The 19358-nt window shown below is 47.2% G+C and overlaps 4 protein-coding genes across 18 annotated transcripts in view; 2 read left to right on the top strand and 2 right to left on the bottom strand.

The window, feature by feature from the left end:
- Positions 1-1243: 1243 nt before the first annotated feature.
- On the bottom strand, positions 1244-5210 carry cbr1 (carbonyl reductase 1). The gene is made up of 7 exons (XM_086179832.1): positions 5089-5210; positions 4281-4402; positions 3970-4139; positions 3461-3568; positions 2303-2511; positions 2140-2193; positions 1244-1991 (listed from the first exon to the last, which is right to left on the bottom strand). Exons 2-7 carry the CDS (start codon positions 4391-4393, stop codon positions 1818-1820), a joined length of 828 nt encoding a protein of 275 aa, XP_086035958.1. The 5' UTR covers positions 4394-4402; positions 5089-5210; the 3' UTR covers positions 1244-1817.
- setd4 (SET domain containing 4) lies at positions 3991-17549 on the top strand. 4 transcript variants are annotated; one of them, XR_015109355.1, is made up of 15 exons: positions 3991-5292; positions 6245-6346; positions 6432-6527; positions 6657-6694; positions 7521-7609; positions 8032-8268; positions 8682-8741; positions 9186-9315; positions 9395-9569; positions 9721-9799; positions 10254-10334; positions 10453-10576; positions 10657-12418; positions 12884-13348; positions 14838-17549. XR_015109355.1 is itself a non-coding variant. In XM_086179827.1 (13 exons), exons 2-13 carry the CDS (start codon positions 6268-6270, stop codon positions 10810-10812), a joined length of 1344 nt encoding a protein of 447 aa, XP_086035953.1. In that variant the 5' UTR covers positions 3991-5292; positions 6245-6267; the 3' UTR covers positions 10813-14337. The 4 variants fall into 4 exon arrangements, 1 of the variants encoding a protein (XP_086035953.1); XR_015109353.1 differs by having other exon boundaries at positions 10657-13348; XM_086179827.1 differs by lacking the exon at positions 14838-17549 and having other exon boundaries at positions 10657-14337.
- cryzl1 (crystallin, zeta (quinone reductase)-like 1) lies at positions 9866-18208 on the bottom strand. 6 transcript variants are annotated; one of them, XR_015109356.1, is made up of 15 exons: positions 18089-18208; positions 17093-17198; positions 16542-16619; positions 16068-16140; positions 15926-15970; positions 15495-15563; positions 15071-15204; positions 14880-14991; positions 14297-14317; positions 13862-13960; positions 13462-13574; positions 13204-13309; positions 12716-12761; positions 11662-11844; positions 9866-11526 (listed from the first exon to the last, which is right to left on the bottom strand). XR_015109356.1 is itself a non-coding variant. In XM_086179829.1 (14 exons), exons 1-13 carry the CDS (start codon positions 17156-17158, stop codon positions 11704-11706), a joined length of 1059 nt encoding a protein of 352 aa, XP_086035955.1. In that variant the 5' UTR covers positions 17159-17331; the 3' UTR covers positions 9870-11526; positions 11662-11703. The 6 variants fall into 6 exon arrangements, 3 of the variants coding, with proteins under 3 accessions (XP_086035954.1, XP_086035955.1, XP_086035957.1); XM_086179829.1 differs by lacking the exon at positions 18089-18208 and having other exon boundaries at positions 9870-11526; positions 11662-11800; positions 17093-17331; XM_086179828.1 differs by lacking the exon at positions 18089-18208 and having other exon boundaries at positions 9866-11844; positions 17093-17331.
- Positions 18209-18289: 81 nt separating this feature from the next.
- itsn1 (intersectin 1 (SH3 domain protein)) overlaps positions 18290-19358 on the top strand; it is a 45421-nt gene continuing 44352 nt past the window's right edge. For all 7 annotated transcript variants that reach the window (XM_086179825.1, XM_086179826.1, XM_086179824.1 and 4 more), the window contains exon 1: positions 18290-18459. The gene's annotated coding sequence lies outside the window, so the exon portion shown is untranslated. The remainder of the gene's footprint in view (positions 18460-19358) is intronic.

Here is a 19358-nt window from a genome sequence, read left to right as displayed (position 1 = left end):
ACTTGTGTTATTTCAGCTCTGTAGGAATTCCCCGCTGCAGGGACAATAAAGTAATTATAACGCTCATGCAGCAATTACAAGCAAAGATAATGGTGGTCACTGCGATTATCACAGCCAGAGTGTGACAGCTTCCCTCAGCAGACAGCAGGATTACAGGATTATTGTCCCGCTGCCAACTAGTTTTATCTACAAGGTTATCAGAGCTTTTCTGTCATCTGACAGGACTACAAGTCCCACAAACACGGCGCCCGCCGCCACAACCCAGGTCAGGATTCAACCTCAGAGAGAGAGAGAGGGAGAGAGACAGAGAGGGAACCATAGCTGATAAACTCAAGCGTAACAATTTGGATTTTCACTGGAAAATGTTTGTACAAATTCTTGTCTTATCACTCTGAAAACAATATCTGATTTCAATTATCTCTCTCACTTGTTGCATTAACGCCGGCTCCAGGCAAAAATGATAACAAAAGCGTGGATGTGAACGTTGGAATGCTGAAACACCCCTGAGGAAGGTCGGCGCTGTGGCCAAAGGGTCCAGCGGTCCCCCTACTGGTGACCTGCAGGATCCGGCTGGAAGTGTCAGCTGTCAGTGACCATGACGCCTCCAGAATCGTACTTGTTTTTGAAAGAGTTACTTCACCCAGAAAGTGTATTTTACTGGTAAAGTACTCCAAAAGACTTGTTTTTTAACTTTTCTGCTTATTTGTGAAAGTCCCAGCCACGTATGTCTGCAGCAAGTCTGTCTAAAAATGTTGGTGAACTCAAGCACATCATCTGGTCTGCATCCAGCGTCGGCCCAATAATCCACAACCACTGCAGGGACTAACTGACATCTTTGGACCATTTTGCTGTCAGCTGTCGGTCTCCATTAGCTTCAAGCTAAATATATGTGGCTGGCTCTTTGGCAGCCATGCTAGTCGTGCATGCCGAGCTCCAGAGTCTTTAGTGTCACATTTTAGGAAATAAAATAGTCGGTTGCTTTACATTTGTGTTGCTGTCATGGTTTCATGCATGTTTGTGTTGTTGACTGAGAGGAAAATGAACGTTAGCATGTGGCTAAGCTGGTTAGCTAACATTACAAACAACACTTGTATTTATCTTTTGTATATTGACCCTCTATTATGTGTCTGCTTATTAATACGTTGACAAAGTGCCACTTTAGAAGTGCATTTATTATCAAATCATGTTTACATGAAAGCAGTACAATGTCTTTGATGTAAAAGCACAGGATTATGGGAAAGCATTCTTGAGCAGTGAAGCATTTTATTCCCTTTGACAACATTGAACATTTGTCCCAAAGGCACATTTTCCTTTTTCCAGTTTTCAGGGTAAAAAAAAAGAAAAGTAAAAATGCTCATAATACCAAAGGCATCGTCAACCAGAGTGACAACTGGGTTTAATCAAAAACACCAGCGTCTAGCCGGCGGTAAGAGAGCGGAATGCACGATTATTTTTACACTCAGCGGGAACAGAGATGCAGCTTCCTGGTTTAGTTTGACTAATTTGGGTTTTGTGTTCTTCAGGTTTTGGTTTAAACTCCATGATAGAAGGAATAATCTGAGAAAATAGATGGCAGCTTTGAACTGTTGGGCTGTTCCAGCTTCCACATACGGAAACAAGACACAGAAGCCAAATGTGAGCCAGAAGTTTAGGTCTTTGATTTGCCCTCAAGGAGAAGTAGAATCAACAACGCCAAAAAGTCTTAAATGCCACTTTAAATTGGGGGGGTGGATGAGGGGGGTGTGGGGTCAATGGGGTCCAGAATTTGTGTCAGTCAGATCAGTGCTGACAATGTGGGGCAGCGATCTTGCTCCCGTTCACCATGCCTGCACTTGTTTTTCAGAGACAAACTTCCCGTGAGGCTCTGTGGCTCCAGCGGGCAGCAGCGCCAGGTAGACTGGCGTCTCAGCGCCCTCGTCTGGTGACTTGGGGGCTTTGGGACCCGCCATGTCAGTGCGCACCCACCCTGGACAGCAGGCGTTCAGCAAGACCTGTGCGATGGAGGAAATGTGACAAGAATGAACGAGAATTTCACTGAATAGGAAAGGAGGTGAACAGGCTTTTCAGTCGTTGCAGACTTTTAACTGTAAAAACACAGCAAATCAAAACTGATGGAGCCTCTTGTTAAGAGCTGGTCACCTGGTCATGTGGTCTGTCCTTAGACAGGCGGCGAGCCAGGATCATGGAAAGAGTCTAAAAACACACAAACACATCAGTGCATAAAGCAAGAAGCTGTGGAATATTGCGGTGCAGACGCTGATGAATGAATCCGTCTCCTGCTTTGTTCATTCCAGCTTCATACCGTCAGTCCTGTCTTGGACACACCGTACGCCGTCTCAGGCCAGCCGTCCTTCTTATGTTCGCCCTTCTGGGTCACGTCAACAAACCGCTGCATGAGTCCCACCAGCTCCTCCTCCGTGATGTCCTCGCTACGGAATCGCTCCTGGAGCGCCGGGCTGCACTGCTTCAAGGTACGAGAGCCGACGAAGCTGGACACGTTCACCACACGACCTGAAACCCACGAACCAAAATGGCCGACGTTCACGGTGATTCTGGTTGGGTTTCTCTGCTAACTGACAAGGACCCGGGTTTGAGTGATAGCTAGAACTTCCCCACAGGGTTCTAAGTTTACAGGTTTGATGGACGTGATTGAGAGGTTCCGTTCCAGAAGTTCCTGTAATGTTCTGCTTTATCTGTGTCCATCCATCCATCCATCGTCATCTTCCACTTATTCCTACACATTAAGGGTCGCGGGGGGTGGAGCCTATCCCAGCATCAACGGGTGAGAGGCGGGGTTCACCCTGGACAGGTCGCCAGTCCATCACAGGGCCAACACAGAGAGACAGACAACCATTCACACTCACATTCATACCTACGGTCAATTTAGAGAATCAATCAGCCTCGTCCCCAAATTGATGTCTTTGGACGGTGGGAGGAAGCTGGAGTACCAGAGAGAACCCAGCAGGAACAGGGAGAACATGGAGACTCACACAGAAAGACCCTGCGCCCGAGCCGGGACTCAAACCCGGAACCTTCTTGCTGGGGGCCACAGTGCTGACCACTGCACCACCGTGCAGCCCCTCTATCTGTGTGTGATTGTTAATAGAAGCCCTGCAGCGTTCTTACTCCAAATTAAACATTCGTGTCACTTTCCAACTGACTGGTCCTCGTCCAACCTCTCCACCTCCTGGGGGAGTAAACAGCTTTCGTCTCTTCAGACGTTTGATTTTCTCTGTCAAACTGGTTTTGGCACCTGAACAGACGTGAGGACGGCTGTTACAACACGCTTGGTACAAGTCAAGAAGAAACAGCAGGACACCGAACACCAGAGCAAGAGGATCAAGCAGAACCGGGAAGAACAGAACTGCTCTCAAGAAGTCGCTTTCAACGCCGGCGTGCGGGAGCGACGCACGGAACATCCCGGCCGTGCTTTCATCACACCCGTGTCCAGGATCTTTACCTCCAGCTTTAACCAGCGGCAGGAAGTGAGTCAACATGTCTCTGGTGGCGAAGAAGTTCGTCTTGAGCGTGACCTCGGCCTGGACGGCGAATGGAGCCGTGTCCGCCACTGTGGGGGGAGGGGGGATTATTATAACATGTATATTCTATAATATATTATCAACTGATATTTACTGATGTTATTAGCATTAGTTATGATATTCAGACGTCCCACACACTGAAAGAACACAAGTAAACATTGTGAATTTGAAAAAATATTCAAGAATCTGACTGAATGGAAGTAAATCGATTCAGATCTCAGTATTTAGCCTGAAGGAGCCACTCGTCAGTTCAGGACGTTAAACGCTGCGACTGATCCTCAACCCAGCATTCAAATATGAGATTAACAACAAAATCAGAACAAAACAAACACATTTATTGGAACTAGGAATCATTATGCTGGTTAATCATTCGTCATCTGTCTGAGGTAAAGTGTGAGTCATGCAGGTGAATCTATCCGCCTCCTTCCACCTTTGAAGGCGATCCCGGCGTTGTTGACCAGGACGTCCACGCCGCCATACTTCTCCTTGAAGAAGGCAGCGGCGGTGGCGATGCTGCTTAGGTCGTTGATGTCCAGCTGGTGGAACAGGGGTTTCAGTCCCTCCGAGGCCAGGGACTCCATCGCCTCCTGGCCGCGGCCGCTGCAACACAACCAGACGACACGTTCCTCTCCATTCTCAGAACTCAAGCCAAGCACCAGAATCCCTCGTCGGGACAATAAATGATCCCTAACAGCGGCGAGCGTCCCCGTGCTCCCGCAGAGGCACCTGACTGTTACCTACACGTCTCTGGCTGTCAGGTAAACGTCTCCTTGGAACTGTTTGCAGAGCGCCCGGACGATGGCCAGGCCAATGCCCTTGTTACTGCCCGTTACCACGGCAACCTTGGAAGACATGGCCGTCCCCTGACGGACAAACAGAGACGTTTGAATACTGAGTGAACAGAAGAGGCTGTAACGTCACAAGTTACAAGACACAAACGGCTCCCCAGGCTGTTCTGTTCCTGAAATTTGCTGAGTCATGATGACAGGTTCTGAAGTAACAGCCTCAAACCCAAATCTAACTGTGCAGTTACTAACATGTATCAAGTGGAATCATGTCCAGGACCCGGTGTAAGGTGCTCTGAACACTGTTACACAAAGAAGCAGGACAAACGTTACTGCAGGTGTCACCTGGAAGCTGTTGTTCTTTCATTTTGTGCTCAACCTGACGCCCAAAATACATCAAAGGGCTCAATTTAGTTGTTTTGGCAGAACCATTTGCTCCCAACTGTAGCAAAAAGTGCCAAGTCATAGCAGCAGCACTGGGATGACCTTTGACCTCCATGCAGCTTTTCATTTGTAATTTGATAGAGCACGGACACAGTTGCTGGCTGCTGCGAACAGCCGTGAAATTAGAGACAGAATCAGCAGTTAGTTCCCGTTTCATGAGGCATTTTGACATTTTAGCTCAAACGGCCACGAGGCCATGCGGGAATCGTCATCATACGGGAACTGAATCAGCTTTGACAAACGTGCTGGCTTGTTAACTTGCTAGCTAGCTAGCGCTCTTTAGCGGTGCTAACTATCAGCTGTGGGTGAGTCGATCTTACTGATGTGGTCTGGCGTCCCGGTGAGGAGCGACGGTCCCGAGCTGGTGACGCTGCAGAGGAAAATTGGAGAAAACGAGCGAGTCGAATTGCGAGCTGTGCGCAGCTTGAGTGCGCAGAACCGGAAAAACAAGCTAACCACGTGGTGTTGGAGGCACCGCAGCGGCGGTGCAGCATGGAGACGCGGTATAACTGACGATTATTGAGGTGAAGTGTTTACTTGTTAACTTCATATGAACCATTAAACTCCCTCATTAGACATCTAATAATTTGCTTTTTACCTGCGTTTGTTCTGACGTTTTGGAGAAAATGTCGGTGACGATCTCGCTGAAGTTTATTAGATTCACTGGTACGCAGAAATGTTCGAGGATTCCACTTCAATCGAGCTTAAAACGTCGGTCACTGTTTGTAAGAGTTGTAAAGTTAATATACGTTTTTCTTGAGGTTGAAGTGTTTGATTTTATTGTAGTACATTATAAAAAAGCTGTTCTTAATATTTCACCCTTAATTTTTGTGAATGTGAAACGCTTCTGCTGTGGACTATGATTTTGTCAGGGCAAAATTTAGGTCTAGATCAAACTAGTGGCGAGTGTTTGGTTTGAGATCATGCAGTTTTTCACGTTTAACCCATCAATCAATGTACATTTGATAGGTTAACCTGTGATTCATTAAAGAATTTGTTTTTCTTCTCTTTCTCTTAATTCAATGTTTGAGCTTCAACGTGACGTTGTGACCCTTTGAAGGAGGAAAGATTGTCAGAGCTCACGTGAAACCTGAGTTAGGAGAATTTGTGACATCACAGGTCACTGGGAGCCGATCAGGATCGGTTCTCATATCTGGAGGACTCTTTTCTGCAAATGTAATGAAAATAGACAGTAGAAGAAACGTTCACATTCAAAGCACATCAGCGTGACAGAAGAAGGCCAGGCTTTGTGCTCCTGGGGTCTTGACCTCTTCCTGTGCCATGTTCTCCTTCCTCCTTTTTTGGTTCTGTATATTTCCTGCTGGCAACAGGCTCATTTTGATAGAAGGAAACCATCGCGTTAAACTCAGTTCAGCGTGAAGTGTTGGAGAAGCGCTGTGTTTCCAGATCACATCAGCTTCCCCGAGAAACAGACGGCTTTTTCCCTGTTTAAATGTGCAAACTCCTCGTCCCAAGGGGTCTCGAGTCCCGCCAGGGTCATGAGAGGTCGTGGCTGTCAGGCCGGACGAGCCGCGAGGACGAGGAGGAGGAAAAAACGTGACCTCATCATCCCGTCAGGTATAAACAGGTTGGCAGTTGTTACCTTTGTCTTGCTAGTGGTCTCTGCCGTCACAGCTCCGTCCGTCTGCGTCTCTGTCCCCAGTGTCTCTGAGTCACCGGCCCGAGTACGTGAGGTTGATGAAGTTTCTACATCATCGGGGATTCACGTGGACGCTGCTGCAGCCCACCTTCTTCCCAGGTGCAATCGCAGCGTCCCACTGGACACCAGCAAATAATACCAATGTTTGCCATAGTTACTATGATGTCACAGACCTTCAATGATGATCATGTGACTTGAGTGTGACATTCACATGTCCTCTCCCTCCAGACACAGGTCGAGGCCTGCAGGCTCTCAAGGCTGTCAAGGTGAGCCGGTTCTACATTTGATCCCTCGTCGAAGTATTTTGGAATAAATGTTATCAAAGCTGACAGGCTTATATCAGTTCATTGATATTAATACCATCACACAGCTGATTAATCAGTCAGCTGATAGTAGCTGATGTCAGCACTTTTTTGGCAGGTGTGGGGACTTTTACAATAGAAATGACGTCCTTGCACTGGTCTTCCAGTGGATGGCGCGGTGCTTGAGCGCTGCTGTCATTGGGACAGTAAAAGTTCCATCCATCCATCCATCCATCGTCTTCCGCTTATTCCTGTTAAGGGTCGTAGGGGGGTGGAGCCTATCCCAGCAGCCTTCCCCCTGGACAGGTCACCAGTCCATGGCAGGGCCAACACATAGAGACAGACAACCATTGGCTCTCCCAGCCACGCCTACGGTCAATTTAGAGTCTGGATTAACCTGGTCCCTCTTGATGTCTTTGGACTGTGGAGGAAGCTGGAGTACCAGAGAGAACCCAGCAGGAACAGGGAGAACATGGAGACTCACCCAGAAAGACCCCGTGCTGCAGCCGGGACTCAAACCCGGAGCCTTCTTGCTGTGAGGTGACAGTGCTGACCACTGCACCACTGGGCCGCCTACAGTAAAATTGATTCCTTGTTAAACAGTAAAACATTGTGCCTCAAACAACAAGTATCTTTGCCATCAGTACTACCTATAAAATCAGCATCTTCCCCTAAAGTCCCACATGGAGTCCTCCACCTCTGTGCTTCCTGTACAAGCAAATGTAGTAGTCCTAGTAATTATCACAGTAATAATAACAATAGTAATTCTAGTGTTGACTGTGTCCGCCAGCCCGGTCAGCTGCTGGTGTCTCTGCCGGAGTCGTGTCTCCTCACAACGTCGACGGTCCTCAACAGCTACCTGGGACGCTTCATCAAGAGGTAGGCGACAACAGCAACACAACGGAGGCGTGACAACTCACAGATGCAGCAACCAGCAACAGCATGTCGGCTTACGGCACAAATTATCATTATTTTGATCAATTTGAGATCACCATCAACTAAAACTGCTGCTCACTGACTTTCTAAACATTCAGCAGTGGAACAGTAGAATTCCTTTCATGATAATTCTAACAGATTTGGAAACTGTGATTCCAAGCATGGAGAAATTTTGGGAAAACTAAATAAAGCCAGAAGGTTTTGGAAAGAGGAGGGAAATTCACCTCAGGTTTAAGTGGTCCAGTGACGATGGACAAAGTCATGAAAGTGCATGAACCCTGGTTCTGTTTGTCTGTGTGATGAGGTAGAAGTACTAGTAATAGTACATAACATTGTAAAACATTACTGCGTATTTGTCTGTGCAGCTGGAAGCCCCGCCTCTCTCCTTTGTTGGTGCTCTGCATCTTCCTGGTGTGTGAGCGTCACAGAGGAGAGGCTTCTGATTGGTCCGCCTACATAGACGTCCTGCCCACCACCTACACCTGCCCGGCTTACTTCACTGATGATGTAATAGCTCTCCTGCCTGCCAGTGTGCGGAGGCGGGCTCTCGAGCAGAGGGAGGCGTTGCGAGAGATTCACTCATCCAATCAGGACTTTTTTAAGTGAGCTTACCAGAGAGACTGTTGCCTGGAAATAGCACAAGCTAACATGGCTAGCACGCTAACACCAATATTCTGTATGACCAGAAAAGAAAATGACGGTTTATATCAACAACTAGTTTAGCATCGTGTGTCGTCATATTTATACTACTATTTATACGTTATATTTATACTTCATATTTCAGCAAAGACACATAAACCTGCTGTCTCAACCTAACTTTTCCTAAATCAAAAATATAACAGTAACTAAAAATACCTGACACAAAAGAGCCATTTCTGCAACTTTTTGCAGTACTTTTCAAAATCGAGGTTGCATTTGTTGAGGTTGCACAGTTGTGCGGTTGACAGCAGTTTATATTCATACTTAGGACATTCAAATGTATTGTTGATTATACAGTGACTCGCTGATCCTGTAGGTCCCTGCAGCCGATCCTGGATCAGCCGGTGGAGGACGTGTTGAGCTACGAGGCTCTGAGGTACGTTCAGGCGCTGACTCGGGACACAGAAGGGGTTTCATCCTGGTGTCATTCCCAGGACAGCAGGACCTTTCTCGTGTTTCTCTTTTTACCCCCAACAAGAACCTTGTGTTGGTTCTGGGCGGTTCTGGTCCGTCTCTGTGTCAGTGTGCTGACATCTGCCGCTGACGTCACCGTCTCCTGACGTGGCGCTCTGTGCAGCTGTTATAAACGCTGGTAAAGTTCCTCCCTGGCTTTGTGTTTGTCTTGACTTCTGCTTCCCGGGGCCTTCGCTGGGGTCGGTGGTCGTGGTGCTGGTGTCTCTGAGCTTCTGTGTTCAGCCAAACATGAAACTGTTTTATTTTGTTGAATCACTTCAGTGACAGAGCACTTTCATTGTTTTACCCGTGAAAAAGCAGCCGACTCTGAGGGGTGATGACGCTGTTCCCCCTGTCCCTCCCCTAGGTGGGCGTGGTGTAGCGTCAACACTCGCTCGGTCTTCATGTCTCACCTGTCCAACAACTTCCTGTGTGGACAGGATGTTTATGCTTTAGCTCCCTTCCTGGATTTGCTCAACCACCGTCCTGATGTGCAGGTAAACGTCGCCCTCTTATAAACCCAGAAACTGGCGTTGCCGAGGTCACAGCAAACTTTCTTACATCATTTCCTTTCAGGTGAAAGCAAGTTTCAATGACGCCACTAAATGTTACGAAATCAGGAGCGTCTCCGGGACTCGGCGCTTCCAGCAGACGTTCATCAACTACGGTTCCCATGACAACCAGCGCTTGCTTTTGGAGTATGGCTTTGTTGCCCCCGGCAACCCTCACAGCGTGGTCTATGTGGACACAGGTGAGCTGAAGCTGAGCACTGGTGTAGTTCTGAATGTTTCAACTCAACATTTATGTGAAAACATCACATCTTTATGACGGCTGGGATGAACTCGTGCTGGTAAGAAACGAAACGATCATCAAGCTTCGCCGTCTCCGTCTCTCTGCTGCAGATTTGCTGTGTGAGGTTCTGAGAGGCGACGAGAGTTTGGAGCAGAAGATAAAGTTTCTCAGAGAGAACAACTTCCACCAGTAGGATTCACCAGCTTGTCATGTCTAAAGACAAAATATAGAAGTACTATTACTCTTTTTGCTCCTGTTAGTAACATGAACGACTGGCACGTCACTGCTGTGGCTTGAGTGTGGTTCTGGTGCGATAAAGTCGACACTCTAATAAAACATCACAGGATTTCGTAGGTCAGAATGGAACCCTGAACACTCCTCAACAGTTTTTACGGCACAAATTGCCACTCACCTTCACCAGTTAGCGACCTGTGTAACTTCAAGCTTGTTAGCATTTGGGTTTTTTGCAAATCCTTTGGCTGACAAGGGAAAACGCATCACAGCACATTCAGTCTGATAAAAACATCTCATCCGTCTTCCTACACTTTTATTTCACATTGTCATGTAACCCTAAATCAACCTCAGGCTTTAAACAGATGAAAGTACAATGAAAACAGCGCTGCCTGTCTCTCCCTGGCGGTAGTAATCTGACGGTGAGCAGCGACGGTCCTGGCTGGAGGCTGATGACGGCGCTCCGACTGTTGTCTCTGCCACAGACGCTGTAGTAAGACGTAGTAACACACACACTCACACACAGTCGCACGCTATCTTAAAAGAACTCATCAATCAGTTTGTGTGTCTCGTTAAGTTACAGTCTGGAATGTGTGTGTCTGTTCTTTTAGTCCCCAGTGGAGGGCAGTGTTGCTCGGCCAGATGGTGAGTGAGGAGAGAGAGCGCTGGAGTGTTCAGACAGCAGAGTGTGTGTGTCAACGACTGCTACAAGATACACACCAAGCTCTGGACGAGGTTCGAAAATATACACACACACACACACAATAGCAACTACCAGACCATTTTCAAATGAGTGTGTGTGTGTGTGTGTGTAGATTTCTCGAAGTCTCCTGGGGTGTGACCTGTCAATCAAGGAGCAGCTAGATGTGGTGATGTCACTGCGACAGGAGGAGAGGTGCATCCTGGGAAGTAGTCTGGAGACATTGCAGGACTCCCTGAGACAATCAAATGTCGCCATGGCAACCCGATGATGCTGCAAACAGACATGTGATAGGTGCTCTGGCCATTAGGATCTACAGTGAACCAGTTCATCGGCTGGCCTGATCTCTGTCCCGCCTGCTGATGAGGACGTGTGGACATCAGGTACCCAGGAGATCACGGGTTTGATTCCAGGTGTGCAGTTGGAGCACGTTTGGAAAAGCACCGGCCATGTTTACAGCTGCAGCGTCCTTCAGGCAACACTGAGCTGCTGTAGCGGCTCAAATAAATCTCGTTGGGCCTCGTCGTCAACATGGCGTGCTGGGTGGGAAACATCCGGCTGTGTGTTTAAGAGGGAAACTCATTCATCAGAAAGGAGTGATGATTCTGGAAGAGAGGAGTTCTGATCCATCCGTCATGGCGTGTGATTCATGCTACTCTGAAACGCATAATACTGTTTTGTATCTTTCACTCTGACGTGTGCATGTCACAGTGGCGTCTGAGCACCAGACTCCTCGGTTCCTCCCCTCTAATTACATCACAAGCCAGCTGAGTAAGACTTCGCCAGAAGAAGAAGAAAGAAAGAATCTTCCTTTTAATTACATGAGTTTTACAGTCGTGCAAAGAAAGATGTGTGGATTCACAAAGGGGGGAAAAAAGAAACAAACTAAACCTGAAGGCTGCAGACCTCAGAGGACTTTGTTGGAGCCGACGCCCCAGAAGGAGCTCATCTCAAATGTGTGACCCGCATCAAACCTGTTTAGGAGCTAAATGTGACATTTGAGAAAACAACACAGTCAAAAAAATGTCCGCATTTGAACAAGAGACAGTTGAAGAGGTTCCTTAGTAATGAAACTGCTCTTTAAAGTTTTGAGTTTTAAAGGATCAGGTCCAGGTCTCACCGCCTCAGACATCCAGCAGCAGCAGCATCTCAGCTGAGTTGGTCACAGCTGAACTACGGCCTTTTTCTTTTTGCGACGCTGCACGCTCTCCATGGCGACCGTAGCTTCATAGAGAGGGACCGCCTCCTCAGGCTGGGGTCTGGAGACGGAGGATCACTTTTGATTATGACAGAACAGGACTTCCTGTAAAAGCCACAATCATGTTTTTGAAGTCAACCTCTTTTCTGGTCAAGTGAAACAGAGCTGGGATAGGATGGGTGGACTTGTGGTTGAGTTTGGGTGACTGGGTTGATCTGTGGCGTGCGGACGCTCCTCGTTCTGTGGATCAGGAGCTACGGGCTGGTTACAAACCACACTCAGATACCAGCTGGAACCACATGGAGCCCGAGGTGGATGTTGCTGGCCTCCTTGTGTGTTCCTCTGGATAGAAGCCACACAGATTTTGGACCCTCAAAACAACGCTGAACAGATCCCCTTTGTACTCCTGAGTTAACCTTGAGCCACACCCCGGTCAGATCAAACCAGTTACCCAAGTAGTGTTTTCTTGTTTGAAAATTCAAAGAAGACAAAAATATGGAGTGAAATGGAAAGGAAATTTGGCAAAAAGTCTAAAGACACAAACTCCAGTGCTGCTTTTCCAGCATCGACCAGGCACATTCCAGGGAACCAAGAAGGGGAATGCGTGTTTAGAACGCTCTTCTCCTTTCTGTCCCTGCTTGTCTCGGGATGTGTCGATGACAGGAATCTAAATCCTGAGGTATTCCTTTGTCTCCCTGATCTTCCTGCTCTATTGAATTCAACAGCATCTTAAAACTTAGACCTTCTTAACCTTTTGGCAAAATATGAGGTGAATATGAGTTGTTCTCAATGATAAATTCTCAAATAAGTGTTTCCCTTAAGAAAAATCTGGAAGTGACTTCAACTTGAAGCTTAAATGTGTTGCGTTAGCATGAATGTTCATTAAATCTGCCATCAAAACGAAGTCAAAACCAGGGAATTCTTTTGATTTGTGGATTTGAGGACAGAGAAGCGAGTCTGCCGAGGTTGGACGTACTTGAGTATCCCAGCTGACATCTTCTCCACGATGTCCTTCAGAATGTCTGACACACGACTGTTAAAGACGTCATACAACAGATGCAATGATGTCACACCTTCCTCGTTTGATCTGATCTAACCACACTTTGGTGTCTTTTCCTCCATCCGGCTCTTTGTTTATTTGCAGGGGTGAAACCTCAGAGGAGGTGGTCTTCTGAGTCCTTTACAAACTGACTCTGGTACAGTTTGTGGCTCAAAGGTGATCTGCGGTGGCTGTGCACCAGCTGACTGGGTCCTGTGAGAGAAACAAACTGGAGCAACTCGCGCAGTTGATTGCTGCGGGTAGAAACATGAACTTGTCCAACACAGCAGACGCGGCACTACCTGATCTCACCGCACCTGCAGTGGCTGACAGAAAGTGAACCAAGGTTGAACTGATAGGGACCAGAAGCCACGAGCCGTTGCTAAGGAGACGGCCTCAGGTTGCAGTCTGCTGGTGAAGGATACGGAGGTACCGCCCCTGCTGGGCCAACGAAGCTGTCCAGACGTCAGCGTTGAGGAACGAGACCGTGGCTGCTTTTAAATACATTGAACTGCAATCTGGAGGATCCAGCTGGGGAAGCCAGTTGAGGAGCGTCAGTGACAAACTCAGGTAGGACACCAGAGGACACGTTACTGTTTAGTTCATGTTGGGATAAAAATGCTGAAACAGTTGGACAGGACCCTGCTATGAAGCTGCTATCAGGCTGGACATGCACAACTCACCTGCAGGTCCTGGTGGGATGTGACCCAGTGCCCCCCCACTCCCAAAACACTGATGATGTCATGCTTGTGTGGGAGGAGCTTCATGTCCTCTGGCTCTTGTTCTTGAAGACGCACTTAACATGACAAGAAACACAGAGTAAACATTGTAAATAAGAATTTCTGTTGCTGGGAAACGAACGGCACTCGTGCGCAGCTAAAAGAGCAAACATGATGTGTGGAGGCAGCAAGGCTTCACGTCGATCCTCCATTCGATCATTTCATGGCCACAGTATACAACTCTCGCGAAAAATATTCACTAACTGAAGTGAGGGAGCAGGCTAATCTGGATGGTCCCTCCAGGGCTCTGAACACGGTCCCGCTTGCACCAGCATTAACGAGGTCGTAGAGGAGGTGTGTTTACCTCCAGAGTCGATGACGATGTCCACTCCCAGTCCTCCGGTCTCCTCCAGGACCGCCGACAGCAGGTCTGACGAGTCTTCGTAGACCGCAATGACTCGGGCTTCGTAACAAAGACACTGTCAGTCATTCTGCTGCGTCATGTCAGTGCTTTGTTCAAAATTCTAGTCTGAAGCTGGCAGCAGTTGCACTTCAGATTGCATCCACAAGGTGTCGGCGTGTGTCAGGTCAAAACTTGATTATTTGAAGGAGTCAGACTGGGTGTTCGGAGGTTACATGAGCAAACTTCTGCTTCTCACTCAGAAAAAGCTTCTCATTAACATAGCAGGTCCGATTTTTGTGTACTGGTACGGCTTCAGTGAGATGCTGACCCCAGTCCAGCTGGGTTGTGTAGGACGGAGAAGGAAGGAATATGAGAGAAAGATAGAACAGGTCTCACCAACAAGAGGATCCTGAACACCTGAGGAAAACATGGCAGGAAAAAAGAGAAAAGAAAGGGAAGTGCACATGAAAAGGTTGAAGCGACGCAAAGCTACCAGCAAAAGTCTGTTCTTAAAATAAACCCTGTGATTCAGCAGATTCAGGTTTCAGCTGCTTATTCTTGGCCTGCCACAAATTAAATCAAATATACCAGCAAGAAGACCGCAGTCATGCGTCAGACTGACAGCAGATGATTGAAATGTTCAAAGTCGCGAGTGGCGTGGGCGCGTCTGTACTACTAGTAAATGTATGGCGTGACTGTTGGAGCTTTACTGTGTCCACAGAAAAGGTTCACAGTCCAAAAATGATTACAGAAAACTATCAAGACGGCAATCACAGATGTTTTATTGAAAGTAAAATAAATTTGTCGTATTAAGTTTAGTGGCTGCTGGGAGATGGAGAACGCGCTTGACTGACATGGGGCGTCCCTATAAACTCATTTGACCTGCATTCAAACGTCTCTTTGATTAAAATCCTTTCTGCTCCGTTTGCTGTCACAGCGAAGGCAGAAGCGACTCCACGGACGCCAGGGCTGTACAGACCTACGCTGGGCCGAAGCTGCTCCAGGAACACGTGCTGCTGCTGCGAGTGCGACGTGGTCAGAACCTTGACGCCGTGGTAACAAGCCAGCTGGATGCACATCAGGCCGAAGGACTGAGGAGGACAATGCAAACACAGCTGAGGCCGCGGCTGAAACAACAGCAAGCTCCCGGTATGGTTTGAGATCACGTACGCTGGCTCCGTCCATGACCAGGAGCGTGTGTCCGGCCGCCATGTGAGCATGAGTGTGTAGAGCGGTGTAAGCGGCGAGGCCGTCCTGCAGAGCTCCGGCAACGACCACCGAGCTGAGCTTCTCTGGCCTCTGAACTGGAGAAGATGAACAAAAACTCACTTCTAGAGCTTTCACACTGCAGTGCGCCAGGACTGCACCACAAAACCCATGCAGTACCATTACACAGTACCATTACACAGTAGTGTTACATTGTAGTATCGATGTCATGCAGCTGAGCTCTCAATACGGTGTGGTGGCCGTGTATCACATGACCTGGGTGGCACAGTGTTTTCCACTCTTAAGATATGTTTAGTAAATTATGCATCTCTGTGTGCACTGTATCACGATATATTGTGCTAACAACATCAGTGTGAGTCTGTGGTACCTAAATAGTGTTCATCTATGTCGATGACATCAGCGAGTCCAGAGCAGGTGGCGTCCAGAGGAAGAATACCTGGTGAGGAGAGAACGAGACGTTTATCACCACGGGTGCCTCAAACACTCCATGAGTGGGCCGGCAAAGTGCTGTTAACTCATCAAGATGATCTTGAAGAACTAAACCCGTGAGTCTTATCAACTTTTGTTCACCACAGAGCTGATCGTCGCGGGGAGGGACCTCAAGGCGATGCTAACTTCCTGTTGGACTGCAAAAATACTTCACCTGCTCTAAAACCCTCCCTGCCAGAGGATGGAGATGCAAGTGGAGCCCTAAAGCTGCGACTGGGTGCAGGACAGGTTCCAGGTCCCTGTCTCCCGTCTTGTGTTCAGCCAGTACTCACATATGAAGTCATGGCGTCTGATGGGGGAGGTTCTTACCTACAACTTCATCATCCTGCTGGAAGAAGGTGACCTTTGGACCCACTACAGGAGAGAGCACAAAGCAGGAAACCGGAGCTGAATACACACATCCATATGTAACATCTCAGTTATGAAGCAAGTCCTCTTCTGCATTTCCAACCTTGTCGCACGAGCCCAGCCACCTCTCTGCCGACAGGAATCACAGTGCGCGGGATCCCGACGTCTTCCAGCAACTGGACGGAACAACAGACGAGCAGCTTCACCAGTTCATCGCACACTTGCAGGCTCTCTTTATCGTCTCAAGTACACAAGATCTTCACGTCTGAGTAAGGAACCAGCATCTGAACGTGTCAGCTGGTCGCACCCAGCGCTACCGCGAACAAACGGTGACCGCAGTGTTCGTGGATTACTGATCATAGTCTGGATTAAGAAGACCTGGATTATACCGGGGAGTTAAACTGTTGTTAGCCATCATTCTCCATTAGCTTCAAGCTACTACACACGTCTGACTCTTTCTGCATCCTGGAGTCACAGAGAACTCACAACTGCTGAGTTTTTGAAAGGGGAAACAAATGAACGGGGCCAAGACTTTAAAGTACATACTTGAGTAAACACTTCTTCCACCTCTGGTTACCTTGAGGTCCAGTGGGCGAAGTCCACAGGCTTTGACTTGAACTCGGACTTGGTGGCTGCCTACGACCTCAGGGAGGGTCTAGAGAGGAAAACACACCGACCAAACATGAGAAAAGAGGAGAAAATCTGCTCGATGTGAGCAGAGGGATTGTGATGATTCTAAATGTTCCTCAGCTCTCTGTCTAACGCTTTATTTGTCAAACATGTTTCCACCAGACTGTAATGGGCTTCAAGTCATGAAAATTGCCTTTGAGTAACGGAAAGGACTGAACCAGACAGGGCGACCACTTCACCTCCCAGAGTGATTCACTGGGAATGTACATTTACATCAGAAAAACAGTAAAAGTAATGCAGTTTTCAGGGTGATGGTGTGTGTATGTCACATTATGTCATATTAATACGCACAGAGGACAAACGAACAGATGCATCGCTCAGACGGTTTGTTGTGGGGCCTTGATTGTGCAGCTCAGCTCGGCTCTCACGTTGTTCTGGTGAGACGTGAAAGTGACACAAACATACAAATCCAGCTGAGGCTGGACGGACCAAACTCACCGTCTCCTGAATCAGGAACTGGGGCTCCGCGCCAGCTCCATCGGTCCGGCAGAACAAACCTTTCATTCTGGTACACCGGACGTGCGAACTGGGTCCGTGACACGGGCTGAGACAGCAGAAACGGTGCGATCACAAGTGCGAAACTGAATCAGACAACTACAACGCGCGGTTCCTGCTTCAATCCCAAACGCCTGTCACGTACCAGCTGACTACTTCTTCTCCTGCTGCTTTGTTTCTTCTTCTACTGTCAATTTAATGGCAGATTGTAATTCACAAAGGGGCGTACACCGCCCCCTGCTGTGCCGAGTGAGCAATCGCCAGGGTTCAAAACCATTAAAAAGACCAGTTTTTGTTTCTTTTACTAATAGGAGTATTTAATTTTTTGAATTTTAAAACTTCAGTTCAAAAATGCCCCTCAACTTTGTGATACGATGAGTTTAAACAAAGAAAATTGACCACATGCAGAACTTTATTCAGTTTGTTTTATTTTGTCTGAATTTTTTTCAACAAGGTTGTTTTATCAACATTGTTATCCATTTGGTATTTTTTTGATCGATTTAATAAAAGAAGAAAAAGGTTTCGATGATGATCCTCTGAATATGATGTCAGTTTTAGCACGATGCTGGATGCTACAGCATCGTAGTGCTACCACGCCCCAAAAAGGATCAGTATCCACTCATAACGTGAAACAACAGTTTTTAACAGTGTGATGTGATATTTTCACCTTACATGAATACACTGTCGCCTTATTATATGAACAAATAACCGTGATGTGAAAATGTTCTTGAAACATTGTAAGAGAATATGATCATGTTTGACAAATTCCGCTTTTTAACGTGATAAATGATAAGGCAGTGACTCCATCATGATACTTAAACTTTTCCTATTTAGGGTGTGAGCCATACGCTGTCGAGGGTAACTGATGAATAAACAGGTAGAAATACAGTAATAAATAAAACATGAATAGTTCATAAGAGTGCAAAGTAAATACATTACCTAATTTCCTTAATTTCTCCTTCATAAACGTATTTGATTATTTATTTCATATTTATCTATTTATTAAATACAGCTATCGGGATACTGGTCGCAATATTTCGCAGCTTCCCTGTTTCACCCATGTACCCAACATCGCGAGATTACATCGATGACCTCATAGTTATTGTGACATCTCGCGATGTTTCACTGGCGTTACCCCATTTTCCAACTGTCCCTCAGTCGGTCGGGATTTGAGAACCACCGGAGAATCACAGGGGAGGGTTTTAGTCTTAAAACAACACCATTTAGGAGACGAACCCTTCTTATATGTCTGCGTAAATATAGACGGAACTAGTTTGTCCAACATTTGACGATGAGAACTGAACTATGAGGTAAGAGCACAACGGAGTGTATGTGATGCGAAAGAATGTCCCTGAGCGGGCTGACGTTAGCTTCTCAGTGGTTAGCCTGCGTGCTAGCTGCGCGACCACTACAGATTTGTCATTTTTACCCGGTGTTGCTAAACACTGTCAATCTGACTGTAAAAGCTTCGAGGCAAAGCTTTGTGTCGCGCCGGGCTGTCTTACGATTCTACTGGAGTCATACGCACTCCATCCACTTCAAAGTGTTAGCTAATATGCTAATGTGAAATCAGTGCATCTGCACTGCCTGCCGGTGACCCAACGTTAACCTGAGTGTTATTCATGGTCAACATTCGCCTTACTTGTTAACTGACTGTTTGAGAATAAGATTGGGAATCAAAAAGGTTACTGGCTACTTGGTCTGGTAGTTTGCCAGTCTGGATTATTTTTCAGTTGGCGTTGCATTTGTGAATGTTGGGCACAGCAATCCATGTAGTAATAGAGTAGACTTTATTGTCATTGTACGTCCAAGAAAGAGGGAGCGAGCATCTGCCCTCCAGTGCAAGAACAAGAAGACTTCTAGAATAGATGAATAGAAGAAAACTAAGTTATGTCCCCTGCTGGAATGTTCCAGGGTGCCCTGCTGTTATCCGCCTCTGTTAATCATCAGTTTTCAGTTGAAATGATTGTGACGGATTCTGAAGTGAAAGCGCACGTTACAGGCGAGATGCAGGAAGCCCTGATGAGTCCTTTGCCAGACCCTTCCTGTCAGTAAAGCCACCGCCAGCCTGCATTAGCCCAGGTGTAATTTCAGGACTTTGATTGACAAGACTCGGAGCTCCATCATTGAGGTCCGGTTTCCATGGTAACGCCGGAAGTTAACAGGTCCATTCACAGAAAAGAATTCAGGCTAGTAAGAAAAGCTATAG

Source organism: Aulostomus chinensis, chromosome 16, assembly GCF_037954235.1.
Source record: "Aulostomus chinensis isolate RoL2024-O1b breed Wild chromosome 16, RoL_Achi_v1.0, whole genome shotgun sequence".
In the NCBI taxonomy this organism is placed as follows: domain Eukaryota; kingdom Metazoa; phylum Chordata; class Actinopteri; order Syngnathiformes; family Aulostomidae; genus Aulostomus; species Aulostomus chinensis.
Note: the sequence above shows the minus strand (reverse complement) of the source record. Positions and strands in the feature narration are given on the sequence as shown.